Source organism: Eptatretus burgeri, chromosome 10 (assembly GCF_056783735.1).
Source record: "Eptatretus burgeri isolate ZD-2024b chromosome 10, Ebu_testis_v1, whole genome shotgun sequence".
Classification (NCBI taxonomy): Eukaryota; Metazoa; Chordata; class Myxini; order Myxiniformes; family Myxinidae; genus Eptatretus; species Eptatretus burgeri.
The window spans coordinates 37,008,919-37,022,166 of record NC_140970.1 but is presented as its reverse complement, the minus strand read 5'-3'; the positions used below and the strand labels follow the sequence as shown (position 1 = coordinate 37,022,166).

The window sequence follows — 13,248 nt, the reverse complement described above, 5'->3', positions numbered from 1 at the left end:
GTTGCTCCCTTTAAGGCAATGTTAAGTAACTTTGGAATATATACCGATAAACCGTGGGATATAATTAAACTTTATCTGAGGTATTTTGATGATGATGTAAAAAAAAAAAATTCTGTGCAATTTTCTTGGAATACTTGCATTGAACAGTGCGTGTTTGAGAGACCTTCCCGCTCCCCCCACCCCTGTTTTATACACTGTACTGTCAAAAGTAATGTAAATATTAATACTCATATTCCATGAAGTTTTACTTTCTATAATTATAAACCTCCAAACACTAATTAATTCTTCATTGTAATTTTCGTGTGTGCCATGAAAAATCAGTTTTTGTTGGTTGAGACTTTTTTTCCGGTTTTTTTCATGAAGACTCAGCTGGAAGAGTGCTTGCCTCTGAGCTGTCCTGGATTTATATATTTTTTCTGGTTCTGCATGCTTCCAGAAGTAGCTGATGCATCACATAGCAAGCACACTGTCAAACAAGTTGAAAGCTCCAAATATTTTGCTGTTGTAGTGTTAGAAAGTCAGACTGACAAAATCAGTCAACAATGTGAACAAATCCTTGTAAAATGGTTAAAGTTTTTTTGTCTTGGAAAATTCACGTCGTAAGATGGCACTGCCATTTGCCGAGTCAAGAAGTGCTAATCTTTCTTGATCTCTGCTTGAGTGATGAATAAAACGCCATTCTTCCTGAGCTTCTGAGGCAAACCTCACATTTGTGAAATACTGCGATCCGATTCGTAATTGCTGAGATACAATTTAAGGTAAAAATGATGTAAAGCTGATTAATGCAGCCAGATAGACTGCTTGAACCACCATCATTCCATAACTTTGTGGGCATTGTGCTTGAAAACCCTTGAGCATCATTGATTTTGTAGCTAATCGACAAAATTGAGTACACCTTGGCACAACATGAATCTACAATTCTGCTGATTTTTATGTGCTACCTTGCAGTTGGTACGACAACAGAGCGAAACCGAGGATGCGCAGCTTGCATTGCGTCATTGCCAGGAAAGAATGGGCCAAATGGAGACTGAACTGGCAACATACAAAGGCAACATGCAAGCCTGGGCCACGGTACAAAATAAGGGGGCAAGTGAGGAGGATGATGATGCTGCGATCATGGCCAGTCTGCAACAAGAGAAGGTACCAGCTGTTCAGATTTTAATTTTGGTTTTTGGCCTAGTCAAGATATCAATCTTGATCTTTGTTGTTTTTATGATTTTAATGAAGAAGAAAAAAAATTGAAATGCGTTTTTAAACTAAATTTCATCAACTTCTTTGCACGATGATTTACTTACAAGGTATGAATTCTGTTCATGTTATTGGAAGCATGATATGGTGGCATGTGTTTACATTTTTATACGGTAATTTTGCTTGTGAATGATGAAAAGTAGGGCATTGATTCATATGTTCCTGATTGTACATTTTTGTACTCTGACCTTGTGGAGAATATCACATAATTTGTCATTTTGTGAAGATTTTAATTTATTTATTACCTCTGCCACCAAAGGTGAAGGAGGTTGTGTTTTCACCCCTTTCTGTCTGTTTGTCTGTGTACAGAATATCTCAAAATGTTGTGGATGGATCCGGTTGAAATTTTGTGGACAGGTTGGGTGTGTGACAAGGACAAACTGATTAGATTTTGGTGAAGATCTGCTTTTGCTACTCAAATTTTATGAAGTGATTCTTCACCATTGAGAGATCAGGCCAAAAACGATATATAGCATGATATTTCAAAAAAAGTATTGGGCCCGATGTGTTTTCGTGGATCAGGCATTACGTGGCGGAGGTATGCTCTCGATTGAGTGCCCTTCTAGTTTATTTTTTGTTCAAAGGCTTGTCGTGTATGCATGCATGTCGTGCCAGGTGTTGTTGATTGAAAAGTGTGAGAACCTCCAGTCACGAGTGGAGCAGGCTGATACAACTGCGGCCATGTTGCACCAACAACTCGAGAGGCTGCAATGTGAGCATGAAGAAGTCTCGGCTGAGGCTGTCTCCTACTTCAATGCTCTTGAGGTGCTTTTTCTACATTCTTACTGAGGATTTTGTTTTCACACAAACTTATTTTTTCCATTTGAAAGGATTTATAACTTTTACTAAATTCATGCTTGAAAAGTTCTAAATTCTTACATTGAAGAGTATATTTATGGCATTGGAATTGAAGTGACCGAGACGTGTGCGTGGGAAGTGCAAACAATTAAGTCGTATTGTGTTCAACAGTTTAACTTTACTGTAACCGTTCAATGTCACGTCGTTATCACAGGACTCTAGCTAAAACTTTAGTGTAGCTAAGGGTTCCAAAGGACATGAAAGGTGCGCTTGGCGGCTAAAATGCTGACATTTGGTTCAACTTTTGTTGCATCGGCTTTTTGCCTCAAAATTACATGATTTTACAGGTGGGCATAATCCCCCTCCCACACCCCCCCCTCCACACAAAAATTTATACTTACTTTTCCTTTCTTTCGTAATTTATATACCTCTGCCGACGAAGTCGTCGTATGCATTATGTTTTTGGGTTGTCTGTGCGTCCATGCATCCGTGATAGGTTTTCGTTACCGCGATAACTTAATAACGACTGAAGAGAACGAAGTCAAACTTGGCACAAGTATGTATAATGATGTCAATATTAATTGATTCGATTATGCGGTCAGAGGTCTCGTTCGGTAAAAATTCTGTTACCGAGCTAACTTGTGAACCGGTGATGGGATTTTGACCAAACTTGGTACAGGATGGGGCATTTATAATCTGACACATTTATTAGTGCTGTAAAAAATTAATGAACATAATAAATACTGCGTATAGCACATGGTTTGAAAGCACAGATTATGCTGAGATACAATGCAGTTACTTAAAAATCACATCTGACAAATGGCCCATTGGAATTATTGTATTCGCGAATCGGCATATTGTTCATTCCTGCATGCAATGTCTTGAGCAATAGTGTGGATGGTTGCAGTAATGTTTGCCTTCAATTATTCGATACATCCAGGTGAATTATTGTCTGTAGGTCATAGTGTTCCATTATTCAAAACTTCCAGGCATCACCTGCAACATTGGGGGGCAGGGGGGGGGGAATTTGCTATGCCCTTTCTACTTACCACCAAAATGATAACAAATGCGTCAGATATAAATTCCCCACCCTGTATCAGTATATATATATATATCGTAATATGGAATAGGCAAAGCCTAGAAGCGAACGTAGAATTCTTCTTACATTCGCTTCTTAAATATATCAAATTAAAGTCTTTTTGCTCTGAAAAAATAAATATTACCTCAACATTACCTTCACAACAACAACTACACCGCCTAGAACAGGATCTCATCTGCAAAAATAAATATTACCTCAACATTACCTTCACAACAACTACACCGCCAAGAAGAGGATCTCATCTAAAAAAATAAATATTACCTCAACATTACCTTCACAACAACAACAACACCGCCTAGAACAGGATCTCATCTAAAAAAATTAATATTACCTCAACATTACCTTCACAACAACAACTACACCGCCAAGAACAGGATCTCATCTAAAATAATTAATATTACCTCAACATTACCTTCCCAACAACAACGACCACACCGCCTAGAACAGGATCTCATCTAAAAAAATTAATATAACCTCAACATTATACCTCAACATTACCTTCACAACAACAACTACACCGCCAAGAACAGGATCTCATCGAAAAAAATTAATATTACCTCAACATTATACCTCAACATTACCTTCACAACAACAACTACACCGCCTAGAACAGGATCTCATCTAAAAAAATTAATATTACCTTCACAACAACAACTACACCGCCGAGAACAGGATCTCATCTAAAAAAATTAATATTACCTTCACAACAACGACACCGCCGAGAACAGGATCTCATCTAAAAAAATAAATATTACCTCAACATTACCTTCCCAACAACAACTACACTGCCTAGAACAGGATCTCATCTCAAAAAAATAAATATTACCTTCACAACAACAACTACACCGCATTGAACAGGATGTCATCTAAAAAAATAAATATTACCTCAACATTACCTTCCCAACAACAATGACTACACTGCCAAGAACAGGATCTCATCTAAAAAAATAAATATTACCTCAACATTACCTTCACAACAACAACTACACCGCCTTGAACAGGATCTCATCTAAAAAATAAATATTACCTCAACATTACCTTCCCAACAACAATGACTACACCGCCAAGAACAGGATCTCATCTAAAAAAATAAATATTACCTCAACATTATACCTCAACATTACCTTCACAACAACTACACCGCCTGGAACAGGATCTCATCTAAAAAAAATAAATATTACCTTCACAACAACAACTACACTGCCGAGAACAGGATCTCATCTAAAAAAAAAAATATTACCTTCACAACAACAACTACACCGCCTAGAACAAGATCTCATCTGAAAAAAATAAATATTACCTCAACATTACCTTCACAACAATGACTACACCGCCGAGAACAGGATCGCATCTAAAAAAATAAATATTACATCAACATTACCTTCCCAACAACAATGACTACACCGCCAAGAACAGGATCTCATCTAAAAAAATAAATATTACCTCAACATTACCTTCCCAACAACAATGACTACACCGCCAAGAACAGGATCTCATCTAAAAAAATAAATATTACCTCAACATTACCTTCACAACAACAACTACACCGCCTTGAACAGGATCTCATCTAAAAAATCAATATTACCTCAACATTACCTTCCCAACAACAATGACTACACCGCCAAGAACAGGATCTCATCTAAAAAAATAAATATTACCTCAACATTATACCTCAACATTACCTTCACAACAACTACACCGCCTGGAACAGGATCTCATCTAAAAAAAATAAATATTACCTTCACAACAACAACTACACTGCCGAGAACAGGATCTCATCTAAAAAAAATAAATATTACCTTCACAACAACAACTACACCGCCTAGAACAGGATCTCATCTAAAAAAAATAAATATTACCTCAACATTACCTTCCTAACAACAATGACTACACCGCCTAGAACAGGATCTCATCTAAAAAAATAAATATAACCTCAACATTACCTTCACAACAACAACTACACCGCTTAGAACAGGATCTCATCGAAAAAAATAAATATAACCTCAACATTACACCTCAACATTACCTTCACAACAACAACTACACCGCCAAGAACAGGATCTCATCTAAAAAAAATTAATATGACCTCAACATTACCTTCACAATAACAACTTCACCGCCTAGAACAGGATCTCATCTAAAAAAATTAATATTACCTCAACATTACCTTCCCAACAACGACTACACCGCCTAGAACACGATCTCATCTAGAAAAATAAATCTTACCTCAACATTACCTTCACAACAACAACTTCAACGCCTAGAACAGGATCTCATCTAAAAAATTAATATTACCTCAACATTACCTTCCCAACAACGACTACACCGCCTAGAACACGATCACATCTAAAAAAAAAATTAATATTACCTCAACATTATACCTCAACATTACCTTCACAACGACAACTACACCGCCAAGAACAGGATCTCATCTAAAAAAATTAATATTACCTCAACATTACCTTCACAACAACAACACCGCCTAGAACAGGATCTCATCTAAAAAAATTAATATTACCTCAACATTATACCTCAACATTACCTTCACAACAACAACTACACCGCCAAGAACACGATCTCATCTAAAAAAAATAAATACGAGAAGCGAAGGAAGAATTCTTACATTCACTTCTGACTTTACCTTTAACTTGTTTACAACTGTATACACAATTTCCGGTTACTTTGGCCTGGATTTGGGATCAGCGATCAAATAATGTAAATCACGATTAAAAATTATTTTGTGATGATGTGGGAGATATCTTTATTAAAATCAGTGGAGCAAATACACACCATGTCTGATATTATTTGGGTCTTTCATGTCTCCGACGATGCCTTTATCTCCCGGCATGAATCATTCCCCATGACAAAAACCGGAAACACAAAAAAACCAGAAGCAAAAAAAACCGGAAGCAAAAGGGTCATAGCTAACGACACAGATTCACAATTTCCAGGGTATTGTGTTGTTGTTGTTGTTGTTTCCTATTCTCTTATGTGCATGCGTTGAGTATGAAGCTCACTACGTTTGCTATAAAGGTGAACTGATTAGATTTCAGACTCAGCGATCAGAGGTCATGTCAGGTAAAAATGTTACACTTGAGAACAGCTGAAGGGATTTAAATCAGATTTGGGACAAGTATGTATAATAATGTGGGCGGAGGCAAATCTGTCGACGTGGAAGAGTGCCGTTCTGGTTTTATTGCTTACTGGGCATTTATTGATTTTATTTACTTGCTGACTCTTTATCTACTCTGTTTATCTCTCTTTATCTTTCTTTATTTATCTCTTTATTCGTCAATCTATCTTTCAAGAAAACCACTCCACCAAGGCCCAACATCAGGCTCACCTGCAATCCAAGTTCTCCAAAGGCTTCCTGTGTTTTTATTTTTTTTTATTTAGCTTGCCCTTCACAAGGCCAATGGACACTCAAGGTGGGGGCTAAATATCAGTTTCATACATAATAAGTGGTGAGGTCTACACAAGGAGAGTTTGAAAGAGCAGAAGAAGTTTAACTTGCCTCTTGAATTGTGGAAATTTATAGGATGAAGGAAAGTAAGACACTGGTAAAGGGTTCCGTGGAAAGAAGTAGAGTAGCGTAGCACGAGGAAAGAAGCCGGGGTATGAAACTGTTGGCATGAGGGATAGATACAGTATAGGGGTATGAAGAAGCTACAAAATGTGTGGAACATTTGAAGGTATGCTGAGGGCGAACAAAGGTGAGACTTTGAAAGCACCTTCCATGATATATGCAGAAGAGACTTGTAGCTACGGAACGCCGGATGGAAAGGGGTTCCATCGATGATTCCAAGTCTTCTACCAGATTGACAGCACACTACTGGATTCTGTCAAGGAGAGAGATGACAAGCAGGTGTACTTGCCCAGACATGGGACCAATATCTGCGTCGGAGTGGCACCCATTCAGGATTGTTCCCAATAGCCCAGAAGACTGCTTCAGCAGCACCAATGCTCTGTACAGAGTATGGTCCCAATGGATGGAAGGATGGATGGACCAATATTCCATAAGACTACGTTCATGTTTCACTCATGTCAACATTTTACCGATTATGCCGATAGCAGGTGTTTACATGCCCAAATCAGCCAATACTGATATTTAACACAGCACCAGGCAATTTGTGTAAGTCAATGCAACTTAAATTTTTTGGACATTAGCAACAACAGCAAAACAATTGATCTGTCAACACTTGCAATTGTTTGAACTCGCAACAACAGCCAGCATCAGACCAACCCAAATTTGTCAGCATTTGTATTTGTATGAATGACCAATAAGAGCAAAATTGCTCTTAATGAAGAGTAATGTGCATGTTTTGTTGATCTGTACCAGAATGTGGTGTCGTTACCGATACCGATGTTTGTTTTACAAAGGAAGCCATGTTGGGTTGCTACAGATAGCCGATACCTTAATTTGTGCGACACTACATAAGAGGCCATATAGTGGCCTTGTATCGATTTAACAGACTAACTGGAGGGAGGTATCATTGTGCATGGTATAGACAGCCATTGCGTTTGGAAGCACTTTTTGCTGTGCCGGAAATTTACTTCTCCCATCTGATATTAGAGAGAAGTCAATGGCAAAGTGTTCCACCAGGAATGACTCAATATTAAATTTTGAGTTAAAAAAATTATGTTTGACCCTTGTAACCATGGGGCATGAACTGGGGGTCAAATCCGAAAAAATAATTTAATCGCTGCCTGGAAGATTTGTGCATCTCATGTCGAATCATCTGCATAAATGGTGAGCTATAAAATAATGCTGTTTGGCAGGTCATTTATGTACAACAAGAGCAAAGTAGGACCCAGAACTGAACCTTGAGAAACATCTACATGTGCACGATTGTCGATGTGTGGGAGACCTGTCCGTCATGCACCACTGAAATTTTACGATCGGTAAGAAATGCAGAGATATTGGCATTAATTTGTCCAGCTATACCATAGAACTCGAGCTTATGAACAAGACCTCTTTGTCACACTTTATTTGAGGTCTTGGAGATGTTGAGAGCAACAATTCTGGCTCGACCACGGCGATCCAAAGCCCTATTAATATGCTCAATCCTGATGGAGAAAAGATCACCAGTAGACCGAGAATGTCTAAAGTCATACTGTACATCAGTTCGAAGATCATAGTCTTTCAGGTGACTCATAAGTTGTTCATTACCCAAAGATTCAAAGATCTTACTCATGGGACGTAAGCCAAATGGATAAGTGGGATCTTGCTTCTCCCCAGAACTTTTGTACACTGACATAACAGATGCCAGTTTCCAACAAGATAGCAATACAGACTTCAACAGACACAGATTGTATAATTTTGAAACAACGGTTCAGGAGAACACATCTTCAGGACAACTTCAGGAATTTCATCAGCACCAGTGACTTTCGAGACGTCAAATCCCTTGAATAATCTTAGCCACTCTTGGGTGTGATAGAAACAGTAAAAATGTTACTCAGTCCAGGAATCACAACCAGGCAAAGGATGTCATTGGTTGGCAATGGTGTAGTTCGCTGCAAAACTATCAGCAAAAAGTTACTTCTGGACATTTGAAAATGATACATGTGGATGACTCATTTCAGTGGAGAACACTGTTCGCGATTCTCCAGAAATATTTTGACCCAAGCTGCTGAGCTGGGATATAATTACAGACAGACTCTGCACACCTGAGTTTGGCATTCTCCAACACTTTTAGTGATTGCTTGCAAGAGGATATAGATGGAAGAGTCTAACGAGAGCAATCATGGTGGTATTTCTTAAAGAAGTGGTTACGATGGGCAATCGATGATGGTTGGGGTGAACCAGGACTGGGAATGAGGTCTCACTTGGAAGGTCTGAGAAGGGATGAATAACTCCTTGCCTACACAAATCCACTGAGTTACCTCATCAGCAGCTTCTGATGGGCGATGACAAAGAATCGAGTTCCAAGTAATATCACGAAGACGGGAGTGAAATGCATCCCAGTTAGCCTTGCCATATTGGGAAATTGTCTGGTCAAAAAAAATTGAGCGGTTGAGGATAAGGATTAGGTAATTGGGACAGTAATGGTGTTAGTGTTGCGGCCAGATGGGCCTTGAAAGCAATTTTCGTTGCACCCCTCCGTTAGTAAATAGTCTTTGGCATCACAAGCAAGATGAGTAGCTCGGCTTTCAATGAAAATATGTTGCGTGAATAGGCGAGCGGCAGGTAAAAAGTTTATGAGTGTTTGAAATAGTTGATTCTCAGCTCGCTTTGGCCAATTTGGCGTACACCATTTAGCATGCTTTGTCTTTGGTATGAATCACAATCATGAACACAACCAAAGGGCACAGTGAATCATCACATTCAACAAAAGGTATCAGATTAGTTACACGCAAGAATGTTATAAAATCCTCACTGTAATTCACGGATGTTTGTATGTGTGTGTTTGTGGGTTTGTTGCACGACTCCTACAGTTGGGGGCAAATTACATCCAGACTTGCTACAGAGGATCAACACAAATTCTCTGTGTAAATGTGTTTCGTGTAGTGCCACCTCCAGGTGGGAGAGGGTATTACAAGTCTCCACCATTTACAGTACAGTATTCCTGTCCTCACGTTTTCCAGTGCAGTGAGGTGTTTTGAATTGTATGCAGTAGGTATGTTTTTGCTTCATGCACGCAACTCGCGGTATTATTATTCTTATTCTTATTTTGCCTACATAGAGCTGTCAGGTGCCTATACACCGCCAAAATAAAGGTATGCGTCGGAAGAACGCATTACATGCTTGGAACAAGATCGCCCGTAGGGCGGGTACTCTGCTTGTACAGAACAATCGGTAGTCCTATTGCGATCGCTTGTTTCTCGGTCGGTGCACATGGCCAAGGGGTATCATTGTACTGTATTGAATAAATGTTGAAATTTAACTGCTTGTCATATATTTCAAAGTTGTGAACACTATTTGATTGGGGATTGATTTTCGATTTCGTAAGTATATTGATCACTTCCGTCCTCTGTTTCTGTGTTTGTTTGTTTGTTTGTAGGCACGATAACTCGAGAACGGAAGAAGCTACCAATGTCAAATTACACCACGTGATTCAGGAGGGTGATGGCTGTCGCTGATTAGATTTTGGTCAAAATCGGTCAAAGGTCAAGGTCACAGTGAGGTCGAACATTCGATTTTTGATGGTTTGGTACAGAATCATCGTTGAAACTTCTGGTTTGCGTCGCTACCTTCTCTAGAGACAGCTTTTATTAGACAAGGTCAGAGGTTAAGTTTACGGTTTTGTAAGTACCAGTCTATGACTGCTTGTCTTGTTTATTTGTTGAAAATGATAAATATTATTGATACAATTCTATCAAATATTAAGGTCATATGATCTTTCAAAATATCCATCGGCATCGTACATAATTTGGGTTGAATTTTGCCATCACAACAATTTTATCAACACTGGAGAGTGACGTTTTATGTTTCTCTTTATCATTTTGGAGAATTGAACCAATGGACCAGGGAATGAACATGAACCCGTGCCCTGCCAAGAAGAAACTGTTATCACATTAGGACTAAACTGTTTGCATCATATCCCTGAAGAGGGGCACTGACAAGTTGGCCAATGCCACATCACAAGGCTTGGGCAAATTATTTTTTGAATGAGGGACATGAATGATTATACATACAGACCTGCTCTGGAGCATGGAGCAGTGACCAAGTCCAACTTCTGTGTACCTGTCAGTTATCGTCACCTATGTTATCAAAAATACACAAGAATGGCTGCACATGTTTCGAAGCAAGACAGCATGAGTCCCTCAAAGAACATCAAGGTCGAACTCGGTCCCATTTGACAAATGCAAATGTATCATCTATAGTTGTGTCAAACATTGCAACGTCAAATTGATCAACAATCGTCGCACGACAATGAAAAGGCACTGCAGTCTGCTGCAAAAAGGATTGGTGACACTTCATTGTGAGAAAAGCATCTGGTTTTGAGCTTGAGGCCCAAGAAGGGGAAGTACCATAAAAATTGTCCAGACCAGATGTTAACAAGAGCTGATCACTTGAAACGTGCAAGTGCGGACACATCCGTGGGAAATGCATCTGTATTTTCTAGAGCAGTTTGTTTGCTGATTCTTGATAGGCCATACTACTCTGTATATCTTTTTGGCTATGATGTGAATGCATTATTGCACATCTTGAAATCACCTAACAGAGTGTAGTCATGTTGACGGTCGAGATTATCGTTCTGAAGAAACGCCTTTTGAAGCACTTTGGGCAAGCATTCAAGTTTCAGTCATAGACAAAATATGTCAATCAACCAGAATTGATGTACAATGCACAGGTTGATATAAAGGCTACATTCAACAAGATCACAAGATTCAAGAGGATGCCTTCTGAGCAAGGAGTCGCAGATGACTTTGCCTTGCCACAAGAACGAGAACAGTTGGCTTCATTACCTCCGCGACCGAAGGTGGAAGGAGGTTATGTTTCCACCCCTCCTCTGTCTGTTTGTTCCTTGCAAAATCGAAGATTTTTCAAGTATTTTGGTCAGTCGATTTTGTTATTCTGTCTGTCTGTCTATCACCTACAGGTCACAATTTTAAACCGATCTTCATGAAACTTCACCACATAGAAGAGTTCGTCATAAGGAAGAAGCCTATTGTTTTTAAGGCCAAAAGGTCAACAACTTCGGTGAGATTTCTAAAATCCTCAATTTTCATCCGATTGACTCAATTTGAAGATGATTTATATTTCAGGTCACGGAATTCAATCAGCCAATTATTTTTTCGGTCAACATAGACCCAAGGTCAACACCTACGGTATTTCTAAAATACTCAATTTTCGTCTCATTGACTTGAAATTTGAAGAGGATTTGCATATCAGGTCACTGAATTCAATCACTAATTGTTTTGGAGGTTCACATGACCAAAAGGTCAAAATTTATAAAATTGTCAATTTTCATCTGATTGACTTGAAATTTGACGAGAAGTTGCATATTTGGTCATTGAATTCAACCACCAATTATTTTTGAGGTCAAATTTGTAATGGATTTTGCAAGTATCGTGCTCTGCACGACGTCATCTTCTCGTTTGTTTCTCGTTAGCTACTGCTAGCATGGATGGATCACTTGCAAAAATGAATAAGGCACATCTTCTGAGAGATCTGGAAGGTATCTTCATCAGTGGATCAGTAGACATTCCTGGCACAACTCACCTAAAATTCTGTCACAATTTTCTTGAACTGCATGGCCTGTCTCCATAGGTTAATTGTAAGTGCTGACATCAAGACTATAGGTGATCTAGTTGATGGACTACAAGAGTTTACCAAGAGTGCTTTTTTCCTCCACTTTCCTCACTCTTATCATTGAAGGCCTGATCTTCATACCTACGAATCGCTGTATACATCACTTTTGTAGGTGCTATAGTTTTCAAATATGGAGTGATTTCATGCATTATATGATTATATGATGTAATTTTCCACCATAGATTGTCTTATCAAAGTATACGACGAGAGTACCCACCCTATGGTGATCTTGTTCAAAGCATGCAACATGTTCTTCTGACGCATACCTATATTTGGGTGGTGTATAGGCAATTGACAGGTCTGTAGAGGCAAAAAAAAAAAATCCTGGGTTACGTGCATGAATCAAAAACAACTGGGGAAGGGGTGGGAGGAGGGTCCCGGCATTTCCGAGTAATGTCAGGTACCTTTGCTCATCCATTGCGTGCGTGCGTGCGTGCGTGCGTGCGCGCGAGCGTGTGTCTCCTCCATAACTCCAAAACCATGAAATCTACTGGCCCAAAACTTTGCATGCGTACTAAGGGAACTCCAAGGGAGCGCATGAATGAAGATGAGGTATCCCCTTTTTTATATCATTTTTATTTTTACAAAGAGTTTTCACTTAAATATGATCATTCTAAACCTTGACTGCTGTCACATGTTTAGATTTCATCTATGTGTAAAGGACATTCTTTTCATCCTGGACACAAAGATACACCTTTCCCATTTTTCAAATGTTTATCAAATGGTGTTTATCTCTTCTGTTCCAGAAAGCCCGAGAGTCCCAACAGGAGCTCCAGATCCAGCTCGATCAAGCCAGGCAGCAAGCTCAGGACCCAAACAGCAGGGGTAACTCATTGTTTGCCGAGGT

The 13,248-nt window shown here is 39.1% G+C and overlaps 1 protein-coding gene across 3 annotated transcripts in view; it reads left to right on the top strand.

Moving 5' to 3' along the window:
• SPDL1 (spindle apparatus coiled-coil protein 1) overlaps positions 1 to 13,248 on the top strand; it is a 68,685-nt gene that overhangs the window by 3,961 nt on the left and 51,476 nt on the right. For all 3 annotated transcript variants that reach the window (XM_085897884.1, XM_085897883.1, XM_085897882.1), the window contains exons 4-6: positions 949 to 1,140; positions 1,864 to 2,013; positions 13,148 to 13,246. In XM_085897884.1, coding sequence (XP_085754010.1) covers positions 949 to 1,140; positions 1,864 to 2,013; positions 13,148 to 13,246 — 441 coding nt within the window. The remainder of the gene's footprint in view (positions 1 to 948; positions 1,141 to 1,863; positions 2,014 to 13,147; positions 13,247 to 13,248) is intronic.